The 21758-nt window shown below is 46.1% G+C and overlaps 1 protein-coding gene across 1 annotated transcript in view; it reads right to left on the bottom strand.

The window, feature by feature from the left end:
* The window catches only part of LOC120848084 (neprilysin-1-like), a 115723-nt gene that overhangs the window by 8803 nt on the left and 85162 nt on the right, over positions 1-21758 (bottom strand). The window contains exons 15-19 of the mRNA XM_040220011.1: positions 17032-17099; positions 13675-13805; positions 10253-10318; positions 7845-7946; positions 6815-6891 (exon numbers count right to left, since the gene is read on the bottom strand). Coding sequence (XP_040075945.1) covers positions 6815-6891; positions 7845-7946; positions 10253-10318; positions 13675-13805; positions 17032-17099 — 444 coding nt within the window. The remainder of the gene's footprint in view (positions 1-6814; positions 6892-7844; positions 7947-10252; positions 10319-13674; positions 13806-17031; positions 17100-21758) is intronic.

The following is a 21758-nucleotide window of genomic DNA, read 5'->3' as shown; positions in this document are numbered from 1 at the left end:
ATTGCCTGCATACGTTAAAATAAGGTTATACTGCCTGCTTTCTTGAGGACGCTCTATTCGGTTGCCAATGATGTCCGAGCGGTCAAGGTTTCTTGCCTTGCTTATAGCGTCATCGATTACATTTGCTGGAATAGGCACTTCCTGCAGACCTACGAAACCACCATGGGAACTTAAATGGCGCCAAATTACGCTAACATATTTATGTCACAACTGGAAACCACCTTTCTCGCCGAACGCCCTCTCAACCGCTGTTTTACACAAGATACATTGACGACATATTCACGATCTGGGCCGGTACTGAAGACGAACTCATGAAATTCATCGCCGCTTTCAATTTAGCTCACTCATCAATAAAATTTACTCACTTCTTATCACAAAAGTGCATAAACTTCCTGGATGTAACTGTGGAAATCGCTAATAACAAATTAAGTAAGAAACTTTGCAGAAAACCTACCGAGAAGCAACAATACTTCCATTTCAACAGCTACCATCCTCGACACTGTAAGACTAGTCTGCCCTACTCTCAGGCGCGTCAGATTTAAGCGCATATGCTCAGACAACAACGACTTTGAACAAAACGCTCAGGAATGAAACGCGTACTAACCGATGTTGTGAAAGGCCCCCAGACCTGGCCTTCACCTGTCGCCAACGGCAGCAAAGCCTATTGACGCGAGGGGCCCCGGCGCACGCCAACGGCGCTAGACAGTCACGTTCGGATTCCCGAGACCGACCCTTGAGTCATCGGGCCGGTGGTGGCTTTCGAGGAGGGCTCCAAGCACAAAAAGAACATCTCCCGGAGGCCACGAGACCATCTGGGACCGCCAGCATTCGGAAGGAGAAGCACCGGCGTGCGTGTGCGTGCCTGGGTGTGTGTGTGGGTCCGTCGGTGTTAGGTTTCAGCAAGAACGTCGACTCCTTGCATCAGCCACCGAAGCGCTGCAAGAACGTCGAGGGATTGCATCATCTGCCCTTGGCGAAAGAACACCCGGAAATTGCATCAGCCTTCCCGAACTTCGAACACCATGTATATGCCTGGAAAGCTCCTCTCTCGCTCCGCGGGCCTTCTCGCCCTCGGAGGGTTATATACCATGGGCTCAGAGAGCCCGATTTTTTTTTTTGTTTTTTGCATTTGCATTTGCAAGTTTTGGTTTTCTTTCCTTTCTGTGTGAACTACTATATGTTTTGACAACGTTGTTTCCATTTCCTACTTTTTTAGGGGTATATAAACATTCCCGGGCTGTACACTGGCTACCTGATGAAGGGCGGTGCCCTCTCGAAACGTCGTAATAAACTTCGAATTAGTAACTCCGACAGTACGCATCTTTGACGTATATATATGCAACGTGAGGGTTGACCAGGAGCGGGCTTAGCGTCGACTTATATTTTTTCATGATTATTATGAAAAGCGCAAGATTTGCACGATGGCTTCCTCGACGATCAACTCTACAAATGCTTCTACATATCAGACGGACAGTCACCGCGCCCATGCTTTATTTAGTAAATTGAATAGCAAAAATCCCGGATTATGCCTTTTATCTTTATAACCTGATAAATATAATATTGTGGAACGTAAGGATACTGGGTAGGACGGTTTATTTTTGGGCAAATTATTTCTTTAATGAAAATATACGGCATTTAGTAGCCCACAGAAGCCAAGGTAGAGCCCCTTTTTTGGCCTGCCTCTGCGTATCTTGGTACTAAATCACCAAGTAAGTGCCAAATTTAGGATTCAATGCCTGATAGTTTGGCTGTCTTCTGCAATATTCGTGCCTAAATCACTAAACAAGTGTTTGCGCTTCACTTCTGGGGAGTTGGGCTCGCTGCCGGGCACAATGAGCTTCGACACAAAATCGCAAAAGATATACGATTGTGCTGCACTAAAAAGAACGCGGACTGGAAGGGATAAAAAAAAACACGAAAACGTTAGGATGAAATTGATATCTGATATCTTAGGCTGAAATCTGGAAATTCGGCAATTGTTTATTAACGCCCCCACACCTAAAAAAAAAGAAAAAAAAGCAACAACAACAACATAGAAATGAAATGAAGAGTACTCTGGAAAGGCATAACGGCCAGCAAGTGTTCCAAAAAGGGTCTTTGGTGCATTAAAACGCCAGCAGGGGCACGTCAATCAAAGGAAAGCATAGATTTCTAGGGAACGCACGATGACGTGGCAACCAAGCGCTCACCGTCATCCGTTGTGATATAGCCTCCTCTATACTCCCAAAACCTGGCACTTCGACGACGGAGCCATGCATGCAGTGCGCAGTCGCAGGTTTGGAGCGCGAGGATCTTGTAGCACAGAGCATCAGAGAGCCATTTCTCGGAGGACCTCGACTTCAGCGCACGGCTTTTGCAGCGGCGAGGACCCGAAACACACTTGTTCGCTCGGGAGAAGTGTGTTTCGGCGCCTCGCCGCAGCGGGGCGCCGGTCACGTGGCTCTCCTCTCATCCGGGTCCATATCACAAGAGCGAATGACATTTTAGCGAACGGCGACATTTGAGCGAATGATCGTTTTAGCGAATAACGGGGGCGCGCGTTAACCCATCCGTCGCGCTGCGCTTTACGCCGCTTCGCGGCGACAGTCTGCGGCAACTCATTACAAAATTATGAACTCATTTGGCCCACCCGAAAACGCCGCTTCGCGGCGTCCGACTATTCGCTAAAGTGTCATTCGATGAAACGTGGGCGTTCGCTAAAACGTCATTCGATCAAGTGAGTGCCTCCCCCTCTCATCCGTTGTCTGCAGCTCCACTTTTTCCATTTCGGCGGCCGCTTCTAGTGCCGATCTGCCAGGCTTTTCCTGTATATAGGAGGCTATAATTGTATTCCTGTAAAACAAGGGCTCGTAGACAGATTCGGGGGTAAACAAGAGCACCAGGTGCGCAAGGAGCAGACGAACTCTCGCGCTGAATTAGCGCCAAGTTAGGCCCCTAGGATTGCCAATCTTGTTTCAAGCAAGACGTTTCTCGGGCGTGCTGTCTAAGTAAGCTCTTTTTTTTATACAATTTTTAGTTCAATAACCTTCAACGAGTCAAAACTACTCAGGAGAGTTTTCATCAAACAGTTATCACGGGATGCGTCAGTAGTGCTCGCGAACAATCGTCTTAATAGCCCGTGAATAATTTTAATCAATACCTATATCGAACAACCAGACGGTGACGCACAGCACCGTCACAGAAAAGTCCTTCGGCCGTCGGAACGCGGCGAAAGAGGATCTCTTGGCCGGACTGCCTCCCTTTATTCGATCACGCCTCTATAGATAGTGCGCCAATGTTAATGCGAACAAACGGTCACCGTTTTCTTTTTGTTTGTTTTACTACGAATCGAAGAGCTGTCAGAACTACTAAAGTGCTTCTTTGGGCAACTAATTTAGGTGGTAAAATGGCGAAAAAGCGCGGATGCCCTGTTCGATCTAGTGCATTCTAAGAAAACAAAAAGGGAAAAAGGTAGCACCGGCACGTCTTCCTTCCTTCGACTAACGCGCTCCCAAGCGGACACGAGAAGGGAGGAACGAGCCGTTTTTCTCCATCTCCCGGCAGACGGGAGAAAGGTTCGGCAAACACCTCCTAGACAGCTTTCAAGCCTGCCCGTCACGTGAAATGACGTCACGTCCCGCAAGCCTGCACGGGCGCTGACTCGATGCGAGTGCCGCGTCAGTGTTCGCGTGAGACGAGAGGAAACGAATCCCACGCAAACTCTGACGCGGCACCTGCATCAAATCAGCGCCCGTGCAGGCCTCCGGGATGTTACGTCATGCCACGTGACGCACAGGCTTGAAAGCTGTCTGAAAGCCACCTCGTTCTTTTTCGGTTTCGTGTTTCGAGCACGTCGCGCGCGTTGTTTACTAAACGTTGTTGAGTTGATCGAGCTTCAGCGGCAGCAAAGGTCGCATGTAATTCTGTCTCCCACTCCACATGTGCAGAACATCTCGGTTGCATTGACGTTATTAATGCTAATTTTGTCAAACGAGCAAACGAAGCCATTAAAAACAGTTAATTTCCGGAGCGTTGCCAGCAGCGCTACGTACACTGGGCTAAGATAGCCGTCTCCGGATTGCGGAACCACGCGCAACGACGTGACAGCGTTCACGACGTTATGGAAGTCGCGAAAACTGCTTCCAAGACAGGCAGGCTTTGCTGCCGGGTGGCTGCTTAGCCTCTGCGCCGCGTTCGGCTCTGTTTCTTTATGCTGAATGCCAACCGACCACCAACCCCGTTTTGTATTTCCGCGTGACATAAGAATGGCAGCAACGTCGTGGTGGAAGTGTTGTGAGTTGTGAACGAAAAGTGCACTTGTCGCCGATGTGATCATTCGCGTACCAGTGGTGTAACAGCAGGATGATATTAATACGCCTCGCAAGTGGGCTCATTTTCGTCTTCTGCGCATGAGAAAGGAAGTAGCGGTGACGTCAGAACGCCGAGCGCTGATTGGCTGATCGCGACCCCCTATCTCAGCGTCGTCTGCTCCTTTGCAAACGTCGTCTGCTCGCAACGTCGTCTGCGTCGGTCTTTTACCTTTCCTGCCGACTTTCGGAAGTGCAGGTCTTTACGAGCGAGCTCGACTTCGTCTTTCAGAGAGGGCAGGCGAAATAACTCGAGCGGTACGTTGTTTTTGCTTAACAACTAGCAGACGCGCATCAAGGAGGGAAGTCAAAGGACTCATTGGTGAGGTGTCCCGAGGCGCCGAGGTTTGTTTGCTAAGAACCGAGAGGTGAGGGTGGTTAGTGTCCGCAAGTTCCCTCCCAAATACTTTTTCCCTCCTTTCGTGTGCGGCGAGACTCCTCACTCTTTAACGGTGTCGGCGGGTTGTCGCAGTTAACGTCGTCTGCTTTACGTCTGCTAGTCAAAGCGATGGCTGCTTTACCTTTCCTGCGTCCGTCGGAAATTCACCGCTGTTTTACCGGCGAGAGTGCCTCGGAAAACAAGGAGATGACAAGAGGAAGAGATTGACCTCTTAATCCAAAATTGAGGTCAGCGATCAAAGTATAAGACGGGAAGGGTTCACAAGGGTCGCGCGGGCATATTCCATTGAGCACGCCAGCCGGTCGGGCAGACGGTCGCCGAGTCGGAGTGCCTGCTAGGCCTATCTGCCGTGCTCGCTTGGTCGGTGTCGGTGGAATCGTGGCCGTTGGAGCTTTTCCCAAGTGTTTTTTGATCCAGCGTTCTTGTTCGTCGTGGTCTGTCTGAAGTACTTTTTACTTTTTTTTTTTTGCTGCTTGCAGTCGAGACGCGTGAGAAGCGCACGTAGAAAAATAAACGTCCGTTGGTCGTCGCGACCGTGACGCTCTCGGCCATGCTGATTTGATCGTAAGAAGTGCGTAAGGCAGCTTCGGAGCTGTCGTAGGATTTCGTCGTAACCTGCGCAAAACTTAAGAAAAATTCGTTTCGTGAATACGAATTTGTTCTCAAGTTTTGTCTTGCGCATATTTTTGGCGTAAGATCGTTTTGTGAACCAGGCCTCTGGCCTTGGCACTTTCGAAAGTCGCAGGAAAGGTAAGACAGACGCAGACGACGTTGCGAGCAGACGACGTTGCAAAGGAGCAGACGACGCTCAGATAGGGGGTCGCGATCAGCCAATCAGGGCTTGGTGTTCTGACGTCACCGCTACCCCCTGCGCAAGAAGCAGACGAACTTGCCCTCCGCGTAGCACCCTCGATCATCCGCAATGGTGCGCACCGGGGCACCGAGGTGCGCCCGGTCGTCTTCGATCAAGTGCACTGGTGCGCACCGGACGTCTTCGATCGACGGAGCGCACTCTCCCGGTGCGTTTTTTTGTTGCCCCAACGCGCACCGAGAAAATCGACGTTGCGCCGGGCTGCAGTCCCACCAGGCATTGCGGCCAGGAGCGCGAATCGAGCAGATGGCGTGAATAGCAGACGCGCAGTCTATCGAATCGGTCACCTTGCAAAAACGAACTCGCCTCGCAGTTCGGATAGGTTAGTGCCTGTCCGAAAACTATGGTAGCTCTATTCGGTTGAATCGAGGCAGCGTTCTCCGTAAAGACTTATGCTATGCATTGCGTCCTCGGTAAGCCCCTTACTGAATTCAATTCACTTGGTTCCTAGCCACTATTCTGCTGCGCGGACGAGAGAGTAAAGTCTCTTCCTGTTTGAAGGGCTAACGTTGCTCCGTTTTTAAAGGAACATAGGGGACAATATCGTTCCTCCCTTTATGGATAAATATATGCGCCCAGTGTTTTAAGAGTGTAGAGTCGCGCAATGTACGAGTCCGTGACTCTCGAGACTTATCGCCAAGAAAATCTCTCCTGTGGCATTTTGAAGCGTTCCGCAGTTTAGTAAAGAGGCGAATCAACCACAAATCGTTGAAAATTTATGTTGCTAGATTTTACTTTCCCCGTGTGTATTTTTTATATAAGTGGCTCTTCTCATGTCCTTTCTATAGTCATGAAGACATCTGCTTGGTTTACGAAACAAGAAGTCACAACTTTTCATTGCTCAAATTTACGTTAATTCAAACGTATTCACAGATGTTTGTTTGCAAACAAGCTCACTACCACCCCCTATCGGCGGACCCCTGCGCGCTTCCGGTTTTTCCTCTTCTTTTCCATTTGTCTCTCATCCTTTTGTTATTTGCACTACTTTGTACAATGCACTGATGTTCTTACAAACCTACTACAAAAACTTCTCTGAAGGAAACTCTTCTTACCCGACAGCTGTGCGTTGCTGAAGAATAAATAAATATATTACCGGAAGTCTACTGGGGCACCAAACACTGTGGCGCCCTCGTGGTATCAACTCATACCGAATGTGGTGAATATGACAGATCACGTGCAGAAAATCACTAAGCTTACCTGTATTTTGGAATAGTGTGAGGGTTATACTTGATGTAGTATTTCATAGCTGGTACCAACATTTTATTACATTGAGCCTTGAGCAAGAAAGATAGAGGTAAGGCGATAAATAAGGAAGAGCAATCAAACATCCAGTTTTTATATAGTTGCGTTGATAGGGCATCAAACTTCATCATTCATTAAATATTTCGTTAAAAACGCTTATAACGTAATTAAGGACATATCTCCGTCCGCATTATGTAAAGGTATTCCTAAGGCAACTTTATTCAAAGTATTATGGCAGGAGGGTATGAGAAGACAATTCAAATTGACAATTACCTCGCGGGTACCTACTGAAATCTGAATAAACTTATGATATGCCTTCACAATACGATTCTTTTATTGTGATTTGATCTTCGGGGTTCTTTTAAGCTAATGACGTATTATCATTAGCTACGAAGCGATAATACGGTAGTGTAGACTCGTAACGCCCAGCGTATTTTAAACTCTGAATGGCTATACCAATGCCTCACAGAAATTAGGTGAATCCTTTTCACAACGGTTTCTATACAAGTTTCTATATGGGAGTAGGTCGTTGTACCATACGGCATTAGTCCATCAAATGAGCTTCACACCACTGCTAACATCGATGCAGCTTTTTTCTATGCTCTTGAGCAGTGACGTGCTTTCGCGTAAAGCTGCTCTGATTTTATAGTTGTAGAATGCAAGAAAATACCCGCGCCGATTTCCAAGCTTTCTTTGGAACTCAAGCGGGATGTACCTTGATCTTACGGAGGGTGGTTATTCAAGTTGGACTGCTGTGCCAATAATTTTAGAAGGTTACTTTGAGGGCTAAAAAGGCTGCAAAATCTGTAAAATGGGCGGTTACATAAAGCCTACTAAATATATCGATTCAAACACGTGCCGAACCGAAAACTATATTTTTCGAGAGTGTGAGAAATTCGTTATTGTTGTACATATGTATGCATTTATCTAGTGCAATTTTTATGCCAGATATACTTTTGCAATTCAAATTCGGAAAGAAACTTACGTTCGCAAATGCTATATAGAACATTTCTCTTGCTGAGTACTTCTCAAACCCAGGTAGTTTGACATCAGTTAACGGATTTGATTTAACAATTCCCTTCAGGGCCTGCAAACAAACATAATTATATTTTATATCTGGTTAATTATTAAAGTTCTTTATTTCTATCCGTCTGGTTAAGATAAAACAAATTATGTATATCCTTGTTTATCCGAGTTCTTTTTATTTAACGACCCATATTCCACCATTCGAAACAACCATCAAACATGTTTCTATACGCACAGGTCAATTTATGGTTCGGCCATGTTTGTCTGTCATACTTTACCCGTCCCATGGTACTTAAATGATACTGTTTTATATTATTACCACTATCTACAATTTAAATAAATAGATAGCGCGCACAGCACCGTCCAACGTTTGTGCGCTTTATGATTATTATACTTGTATAAGGTAAGAGAGATTTTATTGAACCAGGTAAAATTGTTAATTCAGATAATTAAACTAGCTTCTTTTACATATTTCTTTATATCGGTCCTTTGTACGGTATTATGAAATGTGAGTTGTGTGAGTGCATATGCTTTTTTCCAGTAGGGTATTGATGATCATTAAGGAGCAACATGGCTTCCTGGTGGTACATCTCAATACACAAAAATCCAAGAGACATCGAACAATCTAACACTTGTGGAAACCACGTGTTCTCCGTCTCCCTATCTAGGCCTAGCACACGAAGGACGTGGGGGCTGCTATGGCGGCGGCCTCCCCGAATACGAGGTGAGCCCGCATTCTTCAAAGCGGGAGGTTTTTCCCTCGCACTTCTGGGTGAGTGTGCCTCTGGCGCACCCTTGGGAATGATTGTGGACGCGACCCATTTGCCTGCTAAGCCACACCACTTACTCCGGGCGCGTCCATTTCCCGTAGGATAGAAGAGCCGGCCGCAAGCGGTGGCGGTGACTCTCTCGTTGTGGGAGGATCTGGCCTCGGAGCCTCTTTCTTTCTTTTGGCGCTTCCTCCTTCCCGCGAATCTGCCTTGTACGGCAGCGTGGACCTCCTCCAGGTAAATCTGCCTGGTACGACAGCGCCGACATTTTTCCGTTCTTTTGTTTTATTAGTTTGGTCGACGGGAAAAGTGTGATGGCGAAACGCCAATGAAACACGTCACTCTACGTACCCACAGAAATCCTGTGTTTCTACGTGGTACCCCCTCAAAGGGGAAACCCACACACTATACACAGAAAAGGAACGAACACAAACACATCCACACATCCTAAAACAGTTCTGGTATAACCAAGTGTTTTTCTTAAAACCACATAAAAGCACGAACATGTTAACTTAAGATGACATAAGATCATTAAAAAAATTTCGATTTGGATCAGATGCTAGAGCTTGGAGCACCCACCAACGCAACACAGCCGCTTCACGTCAAAGAGCAAGAAGGAACACACAAGCTAACGCTGGATAAGCGACTTGAGCATTGTAGTCAGACTTGCCGAAGTATGCGGTGATCTATATTTTATATGCAGTGACCAAAGCAATTTTGTGGTATGCATCGTTCCGAATAACTATTAGTATTTCGAAATGAAGCTGTGATGCGAGGATATATTTGTACTTTATATAAGCTACATTGCAGCACCTCAAAGGGATTATCCTCGTGCGCTTCAGAGACGTCATAAAGACGAGGTAATCTGACACAGCATGCTCCCCACAACTTTGAGTTGAATTAGTAGAGATACATTGACTCGAACAAGGCACGACGAAGTAAGCTTTAAGTAAAACTTGTACTTTTAGCCTATGATTAAAAACGAAAAAAACGCAGGTGATGAGGGCAATTACTTTTGTTGACTGGTTAGAATCACTCTGTCAGACGGAAAAAAGGGGGTTTAATACATCCCTTCTACATTTTTATGGTAACGTTTCAATTAGTTAAAAATTATACTCGCCATGTTTCATTTGCGGCTGATTAACAGTACACCATTTGAACGTACGAAAGACCAGATCAATATATTTTGATTCGCAATTTAGCGATCGCCATAGAAACAGTGTGATTTGCTGAAATTGTGATATTACCTTGTGAACAAAATATGCAAGGTTTACATTTATATAAATGTTGTAAATTCAATATGAAATACAAATTGAAAAGACTGATAACTGTTAAAGTAAAACAGTCCAAATGGTCATGTTCGGCAATATGAAGCTACATATATACCTACATTACCGGGCTCTTGTATCATATTTTTTTCAGCGAGATATTATAGCATTGCGCAAAATTAAGCTTTTTTAAATTTGTTAGCTTAGCAATTGTTTCTTATGCGGTACAACTTAAAAATGAAAACTAAAGGTCTCTGTTTGTACTTGACGACGTAAGATTTTGTTACGTCTTATAGATTCATCGACGTGTCATTATTTCGAATACATACCTTAGACGCCATGCGGAGGCCACCGTTGTCAGCAATGTTTTCTCCCAACGTGCGCACACCGCTCAGCTAGGCACAACATGTAAATATAAAAAATAGTGTAGTAATAATTTTTTCTTTACCATTTAAAAACATCACATTATCATATAATGCGTCATAATCGCTTGACAACTAAGCGGCCGCAAAAAAATGACTTGCTAACACTGTTAAACGAGGCATATTTTAACATGATCAACATGGAGAAAAATCAGGAGTCTCAAATGCAGCTAACCTTCTAGAGCTCTTTTTGAGACTCCTTTTCTTCCTCTCCCTCATTGTCGTATTTCTCCCTAGAGTCAGGGTTATAGTTCCTCATGTTTACTCATCACCAGCTCGTTTGCACCCTAACATACTGTGGTTATTTAAAATGTTCGCTCATTGTAAACATGATGAGCATCATCAGCATACTTGAATAAAAATATGAAATGGTTATTTATGCAGGGCACTAAATATCAGAGGAATAAATATGTTATAGGTATTTTATCAATGTGTTTTTACATTATGTCGCATTCATATCAAATATGCCCGAACATTAGACCTGAACTTGGTATTCAATAATAATTTGGTGCATCTGTTTAGAAACGTGTATTCGTTTATAAGATTTTGAACATCATGAACATAATTCAAACCTTGTTACTCCCATACATCTAGCGGCAGCTGAAACGTTTTTTTTTTCTGTATTTACAAAGCTGTGAGCATTGCATATAGACCAGCACGCGTCCCTGGCGTCACGCAGCTGCGGTGGCGCTGTCGACAGCACTGCGCATGCGCAGTGGCGTCGACACCTGGTGTGGGCAAACACGGGCTTGTTTGTGAAGAGCATGTCAGTCTATAGGAACCGTGAAATGTTTTTATGTAAAGGCTGTTTTCTTTTTCTAATTTTTCACTACGACAAAGGAATCGGACAACCATTTTTGCCGTTAATTTGTTTTTTAATTTTTTAATTAAACGCAATAAACCAATGCCAACTAGCCTAATGAACACACACTCTTAAAGGTTGCAAATTAGGTACAGAAATATTGGTTTAGAACAGTGAGCTATATATTTTCCCGTGCAGAGACGCGAAATGAAGCGAGTGAAGAAATAATTCACATTTTTATTTTATCTATTGAGATATAATGGGGGTTCATGGCTGAATTGCGATATGACTCTGAGCCCAACTTTAGTTCTTCCACTCTGGTCAATCTAAAACACGAAACTTGCGGCATAATCATTGAGTTATTGCGTGTTAAATCTGCTGGACGCTGCGTAAACCTCAATGCAGTTCGAGGGTGACACCTGCGCGATTTACCTCCCTAAACTCCACTCGCAGATTTTGAGTACTCCAAGAGCTCCCATTTTGGAGCAAGCATCTTCCGCTGGTAGATCCGGTTGGAGTTAATCATCTTCCACTCGTAGATTCGTGGCGCAGCCCACCCCGTCGAGCGCCTCCAAGCCTGCCGAACTTGATCCGCGGGTTTTCAGAAAGCTTGGCGGAAGTTGACAGAGGCGCGCCGAGCGCACTGCGTCAATTACTTTAACTCGGCGGTGCGCATGCGCGGCGAGGAGGTTATGGGAGACGTCGCCGGACCGGCCGGGCTGGCCGGGCCGTCGAGTCTGTTCTGCTCTAAAGCGTCGGTTATTTACACTTTTGGCGGCTCGGATGCTTCTACCTGGCGTGGATCAGGGATGCGAAGCCAGGACTGGAGCGTGGCAAGTCGTATCCGCTGACATCTCTGCTCGTAAAAAAAAAAAAAAAGAATAAAAAAAAAACTACAGAAACTTTGAAGGAGGCACAGGCAGAATTAGGCATGTTCATTTGGCCGCCACTGATTGCTTAACCTTTTACACTGCATGCTGCCGTTGTTTCTCGTGCAATAAAAAGCAAGATCAGTTTAGACAGCGACCGTACCAGTGACGATTTGCTACCTCTTTGTGTTTAGTAAAGTCTTAGCAGCAATCTGAACTTGTGTGACGGTGGCGAACGCGCGCGTCATCTTTGTTATCTGCGACATGGGCTCCGTGGTACGGATATTTTCGCCCGGCCCGTGTCGCGTGTTATCTCTGCAGCTAAACAAGGACAGTTCTGACCGGACGTCAGAAAGCTCAGTCGGCTGAGGCGTTGATCTGCTTGTCAAGTTCGAGCAGCGGCCATTTTTAACGGCTGACCGTCTGGGGCGGGTCCGGCGGTTCGCTCGAAAACTTCGAGTTCAAATTCCGCTCGTCTATATTGAGCGGGTCCCACGGAGTGGAATTTCGCCACCCTCGCGGATTTCAGATAGCGCTCCGGATCTGCCTGTGGAATTCACCATTAGATTGTCTGTCATGTTCTCGGTTAACCCACGAATGTACGTGAACGTCGCTCGGCGCACCACACTCTCCCTTTTACATTAACTAACTTGGTAAACTATCAGCGCATCCGAGATAGGCACTCGACTATACTCCATCTCACTCGTTCAGCGCAGTGATACCAACAGGAAAAAGGAAAGGCGCTTTTGTGCGAAATTTGAGTGAAGGTCTAATCTTCTTGGGAAAGAAAACGATGTCCGGGACACGCAAAAAAGGGCCCGGGTAAAGAGCACTTCCTTCTAATTGCTTCCACTGCTTGGGTTACGCTCTCGCCCCCGTGCATTTGGTAGGCGCTGTCACGTGCTTTGTCGCCATCACTCTGACTTGTTCGAAATGGAGCTTTTTGCTCTTTGCCAAGTTGCGGAGAAACGAAGTACAACAAAGGATCCGAGGGCGAAGGATGACGCTACAGGCACTTGTGGAATCCTCAGCCCCCCCCCCCCCCCCCCCCCACGTTGCATACTCTCCTCACCCCTAAGTTGACAGTGCAGTGATAGCTAAGCGCTCCACAGAACAATCAACTGCCTTTCTTTCATCTGCTGAAGCCTCTCTTTGCGCTTGTCTATTGTTGGGAGCGTGTTCGCATTGCGCAACAATAGACGTTTCACTAATCAAACGCGCTGTTAGATTAAACTGCATTGTCAGCTTGGTGTGTGCGTTTTGTACGGCCAGGAATGCTCTTCCCCTCAAATGTCTACGCCATTGCTCTAGGACGGACAGCTACCGCTGATTGGGCTCGAGTGCAGCGTCAGCACTTGACTATGACTCGTATTTGATCAATGCGCTGGGGTACGCTTGACCATAAGACTCCAGCTCAATTTCTCATTCGGCACCATTTTACTGCCATGAGGTTGCATGCAGAAAGAGGAGAATGAAAACGTACTTTAATTAACCCAGGTTATAATTCTCAGTGCACACAAAGCTTCTAGCCTTAGTAGTAAGAACTCTGCTCTCAGCAAGCTGTAACTTGCTGGCCGTAGTTAAGCTGACAGCCTATTTTTGGTTATGCATAATTAACGAATAACTAAAAATCTCTCTGCGACAATGATCGTACGCACCTCTTCTCCAGCTTCTGAGTCATATATTCTCGAGTACTGTGTTTGGAAACAATCTGAATAGCGCTGATAAGCCGCACGCACTTCAGAAGTCCTCCAGTCCTTGAATGCTCCGGTCGAATCATACATACATCCTGTCATAAAGAATGAGTAAGCAACGTACCGAACACTTCTTCCCGAAGAGCACACTGCAATACAGCAAGAAAAAATTGGTGCTACGACTGCACAACATAAAAAAAAGTGAAAGCCGTTTACAAATCCCTGTAACGCCGAATTGGAGCGCAGCTCTTGAGGAGGAGGAGTGAAGGGTACTGAGGGGAGGGTAGACCCCTCCTCCTCCCCTCATTCTTTAATATGCTCCGGGGGGGCGGTCACGTGACCTCGGGGGGGGGGGGGGGGGTCACGTGACTTTGGGGAGGGGGGTCACGTGACCTCGGGGGGTCACGTGACCTCAGAGGGGTCACGTGACCTGGGGGTCACGTGGGGGTCACCTTGGGGTCACGTGACCTTGAGATGACCTTGGGAGGGGTCACGTGACCTTGGGGAGGAGACCACGTGACCTCGGGGGTCACGTGACCTCAGAGGGGTCACGTGACGGGTGTCACGTGACCTTCAAAGGGTCACGTGGGGTCTTGGGGTCACGTGACCTTGAGATGACCTTGGGAGGGGTCACGCGACCTCGAGGGGTCACGTGACCTTGGGAGTCACGTGGGGTCACGTGACCTTGAGATGACATTGGGAGGGGTCACGTGACCTGGAGGGGTCACGTGACCTTGGGATGACCTTGGTTACGCCGACGGCGACGGCGACGGCGACGGCGACGGCGACGCCGCTCAAGCCGGGAACGGGCCCCTAAGAGCTGCGCTCTAAAACAGCCTGTCAAGAGTTTGTTTTACGAAACCCCAATTAAATAAAAAAAACACCCAAGTAGCATAATTTCAAAGATGACGTGTTTTTTTTTTTCTTGTCTGGTAATTGAAGGTAATCAAAGCCTAAAATCTGAGGTATTACAAAATTTGATATTTCTTGTCAAGACTAAGGGTATTATTGCCCCAAATTGAACGCTACGGCCAGAGAAAGGCTTCACTTCCTGGTTCTTCGATTGTCACCTGGATTCTAGGGTCCTCAGTTCCCTAGCCAATGCCACAATCAAGGTTACCTTCTGGTTGTAACCAAGCGTCTTTAAACTTAGCCCTACTGAAAAAAACAAAACAAAAAAACATTGGCGCCGATATGAAAGTAAACGGGTTCATACCGGTAACAGTTTAGCTATACCGGTCATCAGTTTGTCAAAGGGGTCGCCCGTATGGGTCAAAGGGGTCCCCCGTATAAGCCATAACGGTCACTTATTTGGGCAAACAGGTTACTCCTTTGGCAAACGGGTCACTCGTCTGATCAAACGGGCCACTCGTTTGAGCAAATTTGTCGCACGTTCTCTTAAACCGGCGGCCATGTACCGGTTTAATCAAACGGCTCTCCGGAGCCCGTTTGATACTGAACGTACCGATGGCGGCATGGGCGCGCCTATTTCAGCCGTGGCAGCCTGTTTCCCGAAAGCCGCGGGAGCGCCGGTTCATCGGTTTACAATCATCCGTGTAATGCAAGTAATGATATTTATATTTTGATTGCGCTGATGTTCGCTTATACTGCAACTGTAATAAGCGATTTTTTTTACATGTAAATGTGCGACGTTGGCGAGCCGATATTTTTGACAGAACTTTAAAAATTTGGCGTTCTTTGTTGTCTCAATTTGCTTATTCAGCTCGAATCTCTCGCGCAGAGGACGCCGACCGCGTGAAAGAATATATTTCTAGACTCCATTTCACCTCAATTCAAGACTCAACGAAGATAACGCGCGAACACGTGGCTGCACGGACATCGAGCATTGCGAGAGCAGGCCGGCCGTTGCAGCAGTCAAATTACGAGCTCGTGCGGGGTGCTTTTTCGGCTCGGCCGCAAGCCTAGCTTCTGGCCAACGCCGTTTCCAGCGTTCCAGGGTGCTGAAATGCGCGCTCTTCACCTGCTTTCCGAGGCTGCAAACGCGACGTGCTGCGGCAATTCGAAGAGAGTAGAAAAGCGCGTGTACAGCGGTCGGTGAGCATTGACTGCATTGCCACAAAAAGCCAACCGCAAGTGTTTCTTTATTTTTTTATAGAATGCATTTGGAGGGGGTTTGGGGGGGAAGGGGGTGTCCCAGTGTCCTGCGCCTTGACCTCGCCGTCACCCCCTTCCTCCTCTCTGGTCAGCTCTGTCACGTGCCAGGGAGAGGGGAGGGCACGGTACACGCTGATATAAGCATAGCCAGATCCGGCAGCGCGCGCGTTGGCAGTCGCTTTTTTCCTTGTCTGCTTGTTGTCCGTTGCAACTTCGTTTGTCGTGCCCGCTTCAACTCTGCCCCCCTTCCCTGCGGTTTTATTAGGATCTCTCCCGCATCGTTTTGAAACTTTAAGGAACCTTCCTTCTCGCTTTAGTGGTTGTGTGGTTGTCCTGCTTTGACCGTGTCGACATTTAACTTGGATTGCATCTTTCAAGTCCGCTGTTATTATGGTAAGTGCATTCATACCTACTTGTTGGGAACGACTACTGGTACACGTCGAGATTATCTATAGAATTATGCAGCGTCTGTTCTCGCGGCAGCCGCGAGAGTATTTTTTTCGAAAGTCTGCCATTATAGTCTGGAATTACTTCGGTCCTTGTTTGCTATGCAATCTTCTCAGTTGTATAAAAGCTTAGAGTGCCCCTTTACATTTCACAGAATGCTTGCACGTTCGTACTTGTCTACGGAATAGGCTGAAATAAAGTTTTATGAGAATTTAAAACCATTTTTTTGTCTGTTTTCCTGCCCATTTGCAAGCACCTGCGCGAGCACATTTTGTCTACGTGTTTCCTTCCTATTATAAATAGGCTTATGAGTTTCGGCATGTCTTAAATAAGTTTATGACAACCAAGCTTCCGGACGATACTCATTTAATGCTATCAAATAATTTGCCTATCCAAATGTACCGTTCAAATGTGTGGTCACGTGGCTGGTCGCATGGGCACCCGTATCAAACGGGTGCCGTTTCAGACGGGTACCGTTATCCCATAATCACGCTTGATCCAAACAGATCGACAAGATAGCCACCCGTTTAATTCAAACGGGTTGACCAGTTAGCCACCTATTTGAATTTCAAATGTTTTTTTTTTCAGTAGGGAGGTCGTCAAACAAGTTACAGTTTTGCTTCCATTGGCACTATGACGTGCGCTGAGCCCCCACCAGTCACAGTCTCGGTCACCAACTCCGAGTGGGTCTTTCATATAAACTGAGACATTAGATTGGTAGCCAGGCTAATAACTATGATAGGAATCATAAACACTCACCGTGGGTATCTAACGCATGAATGAGTTCATGTCCTGTAAACCATCCGACAGTTCCCATAGCGACCGCACTGAAATAATAAGATAATTTGTAGGCAATGAAATGTTCAAAGTTTCATTTCGCATATTGCATAAGTGCTCTTGAGGTGTGCTATATACATTCGGTTACTCTGTTAATGCCGGCTACCAGAATGTCCCATTGATAATACTAAGTGCTGAAAAGTAGACCGGTAGTATGTATATGTATATTACTTTCCTAAGAACCTTCGGCCTGCAATGCGTACAAGGAAAACAAAAAAAACTTTATTTTTTGGTTTGAAATAGTATTTTCATTCTAATTTGTTTTGAACTCGGTTAGGATTAAAGTTATTTGTAGATATCTCTTAATGTATGTATTTTATGGAAGAACAAGTGAATTTAACATTTTATTGGCTGGTGTTTAAGCGGACTCATGGGTCTGACAAAGAGCGTTAAACACCGGTCAAAGAAGCACAAAGCGTACACAGTTCAGAACAGGCAGTGCATAACCATCAAAAAGAGTATTTTTAGTTATGGTGATGATTATCGGGATAAAAGTGGACTGCGCGAGCACCGACGTCAACAGCGCAATCAGAAGACGACGACGAATGCGGAAGATGGCTCGGGGTAGAAAGCAGGAGGAGGAGAAGAAGAAGCGAAGAAGAACTGTGACGGCCCGCAGTTTTACACAAGGTGCTCAACCCATCCAGAAACCATCGCCGACCACTTCGAGTTTCGGACCCGCAAGCGAAAAGAACCAACCGGCAGCGCTACCCGCCACGCCACCCTAGACAAGACTTCTCCGCGTCCCCACCACCCCGGACTGTACGATGAACATTTAATCCCTAGTGTTAAAATACCTCTCATTTGAGTGTCAACTTGACTTCTCGTTTTTTTAGAAGTTTCATTTGCAAGTCATATTACATGTCTTTTTGTTGTTTTTCAATAATAAAAAAAGTGTGCTGTGCTACATTCTCCCTGCGGTAAAAACCTGAGAGCGTGACACCCTATCACTACAGTCATAATCAGTCATACGCACTCATAATTAGGCGTATATAGTAGTAACAAGAGGTATTCACGAGTGGCTCAGTGGGAATGGAACCCTGCGATCCGCAGCCCGACGACTTCTCTCGGCGCAACGGAAGTTTTTCCTTCTTTTTATGAAAATGCCGCCACAAGATGAGGTGCGAAAGAGTGAAAACAACAGGACCACGTGTGACTAACGTGAGATTGGAGTGAACATGGCGACCGCCGGCGCGCGTAGCTGTTTCCCGCCTGGCGAGGTGGAGTTCCTTCAGGTGATCTCAAAACGTCGCGGGGCACATTATAACGCAGCACAGGACCCGGTAGATTAAACTTTGTGATAAACTTCCTCCCTTTTGATAACTTCATTTAGCGCAAGGGGCTAGTCAACTTTCCGACGGGAGGGGGCCGGTCAGGATGATAACGACTGATGATGATGTTCGCCCGATGGAAGTCCCCCAGGAAGTCGAATAAGAAAAAAAAACTAAAAGTTGTTCGATCCCGCTGGACACATTACGACGCTGGTTGATTTACGATGGCCAGTGTGGCCACGTTTATTTCAAAACCAACGGCAAGTAAATAGTAATTTACATTAGGAATCTCCCACAATTAAAACGCAAACACCAGACTCAAGAGCCGAATCTCCCAAAAATCCTCTCCGCACCCCTTTTCTAGACTCCTAGGGGCCTTCTTTTCCTCCAGAGACAGACTAATCACTTCAAATTTACCCATTGTCACGTGGTACACTCTTACCCAATGATCAGCGAGCTGTCAATGTGACCCCCCTCCAACACCTCAACGGTCCAACCCAAATTCCTTGTAGAGTCACTACATGCTTTCCTGGCCGCCTGGCTGGCGCCACCCAGTTAAGTTATTGCTTCGATTAAAAGCGAAGTTTCTACACTAAACAGCGAAATACACCGGACACAAGCACACCCGCTTAAAGGCTTGAAGTGCACAAAAAAGTACCTCTGCCCAAGACACGGGTGTTCCGGCGCCCTAAATTGAAACCCAATCCGTTCGTTAACGACCTGGGTCCGACTGCTGCTCGAAGCCCCCTGCGCGTGGGGGCGGAAGACGACTCCCCGTTCAAGCCCTCCCGCGAGCGTACCCCCTGCCGCAGGTCTGCGAGCAAAGGCCAAAAAATGCAGACACAGACATAGGCAGACAAAAAAACAATGCCGACGCAACTGTAGAAAGATAAACTTTTCTAAAAAAAAATCTTTCTTATTTCAAACAAAATCCTTCGTTACTTAACAGGGCTCCTCGCCACCCAAGTGCACTAAAAACTCAAGGCATTACAAGCATCCTGGTAAGATGTAGAGCCCGAACGTTTCACTAGGAGAATAGATTCTATTCAATTTATTTGCATTAAACAGCGTGCCTTCAGCGCCATATCTTCCCAAAGTGGTTTGAAACCCTGATAGGCCTTTTGCTTTGCACACGAGGGGCTGCAACAAGGCACTTGTTAGGACTTGTACTGAGAAGCACAAACTTGAGCGTCTCAAACTGGCGCATATGTAGAAGCGTGCCTACTCAGGTGCGGAATGCAATAACATAAAAAATGAAAAAAACAAAACAAAAACGAACGCCGTTGAGGTGCAAGTCAGAGAGCTAAGACGATGAGAGCGTGAATGAGGGAACGCCGTGTCACGGGTCCTAAGGAAAGAAGGGGGGAAATGAAACGTTGGAACAACAGATGTATTAACGCCACAACTCAGAGATGAGAGGCGCATACCCTAACAGCAGTGGCATGAATCCGGAACTTTCGATTCATGCCACTACTCCTTGCGGCCTTGAATTTTTTAGCGGCGTTGAATCTAGCCAATGTCGGACATCTACTGGTGTTTTTACTTTCCTCAGCACTGCACTGAAAGAAAACTTAGAAAACAAGCTCAGGCGAAAGCGCCACAAGTAGTGCGAGGCTCAATCAGGTGAGCTTGTACTACCCAAAATAGGTGCGCCCAGTTTGTTCAAAGCTTCATCGCAGGAGGCCTGCCTGAGAAAATGCATGAACTTCGAGCTGATGACGCGGTCGCGCTTCACCATAGAGAATTACGGTAAGCATAAAGAGTGGACACCGAAGCCCCATCGCGGCCAAGCTTTTAGGATTCACAATACCCATTAGCTGGCGCACTCGTGTCTACTTATTTACACATTAGTTATATTTGTAATATTCAGAAATAGTTACCATTTATTTTCATATTTCTAAAACTATTTCTGAAAATTAACAATAAAAAAATAATATTCTTGAAAACGAACGTTTTTAAGAATATTACGACTGCGACTCGGGTTTTGGCGAGACCCACGTGGACGCTTGCCAACAGTTATTTTATTAATGGTTGTCTTTGTGGTCACAATAGCTGTTTGGGCATTACCCAGTTATGTTGCTCAGTTGTCCCTTATTTTCGCTTTTGAGTGCAGCCGTGGCGATTTGATTGCATGCTGTGTATGGTCCGCTCTGGATTTCATAATTTACGCGTGCGTTAAAGAAATCAATTCCTGCCTTAATTTAAAATTCTACTTAGTCACGGCCAACTAGGTGGCGCAAGTTACCGCCTGATTAGACCGAAATCAATTATATAAGTTATCCACCGATTTAGATAGCAGACATCTACGGGTCCATCTATGTAGTAAACGGAAACGTTTAGAGAGGAAGCCGAGACTAACTTCACAACTGCAACTAGGTGCGCTGACAGCCAAATGAGCAGTGGGGCATATGGAAGTGGCCAGTCTTTATGCTTAGTCTATTACTCTATGCTTTCATGCTGCGCCGAGACATTGGTTCCCGCCAATGCACCGAGATACCAGATTCGCAAATGCAGTAGAGAGGGCTGTCTCTTCTGTCTGGACTTTTTTTCCACGACGACAGATGGCAGCAGCAACCCCTCCAAATTCAAAGGGGAAAACACCGACGTTGTGCGCCGTCCAGCCGTTCTAACTACGCAAAAACTGTCGGCGCCAAGGCAATTGAATCATCGCCGGTTAACACAAATTCCCTAGTAAAGCATTTGCCGTATCCGTAGAAACTTGTCATTAAAGCGTACTCCTGGCCAGTCTTGGGTAGTAACGCGTTACCAGTAAGCGTTACTGTAATTTCGTTACTTTTTTGGTAACTTGTAACTGTAACGAGTTACTTTTTAAAAATGTAACTTGTAACTGTAGTTCTATTACTTTTTTCTGAGGTAACGATGAAGGTAACGACGTTACTTTTGTCGTTACTTTCCAGTGTTTTATGAATAATATATCACTGATCGAGTACAATTTAGATTTTACTTACACTTTTCAAATCGTCTATTCCGACATTTCGAGTGTCAAGTTGGCCTTTCACAAACCTGTGAATACGTTCTTTTTCACGAGTCACGACCCGAATATAGCCACGTGCAGATATCATAAGAAAAAAATCTAGTTATCTTTAGGCACGCGCTTTAACTTTGTGACTGAACACTTACATCCTAGTGTCTTGAAGCACCATCTATTTAGTGGTTTTCCCTTTTTCTGTAAAAACGCTTTTTAATCCGGTGAATCAACCGTGAAACAACAATACACGCGCAGAGCACTGCGCATGTTTCGTATTTCGATTAGCGCCAGTACTCCACACTGCGCATGTTTCGTATTTTGATTTGCGTGGCGAGGAAATTTTCAAACACTAATTTCGAGAAGGAACTTCTGCCAAGTTACAATATGAA

This window comes from Ixodes scapularis, unplaced genomic scaffold, assembly GCF_016920785.2.
Source record: "Ixodes scapularis isolate PalLabHiFi unplaced genomic scaffold, ASM1692078v2 PGA_scaffold13__105_contigs__length_92229423, whole genome shotgun sequence".
In the NCBI taxonomy this organism is placed as follows: domain Eukaryota; kingdom Metazoa; phylum Arthropoda; class Arachnida; order Ixodida; family Ixodidae; genus Ixodes; species Ixodes scapularis.
Note: the sequence above shows the minus strand (reverse complement) of the source record. Positions and strands in the feature narration are given on the sequence as shown.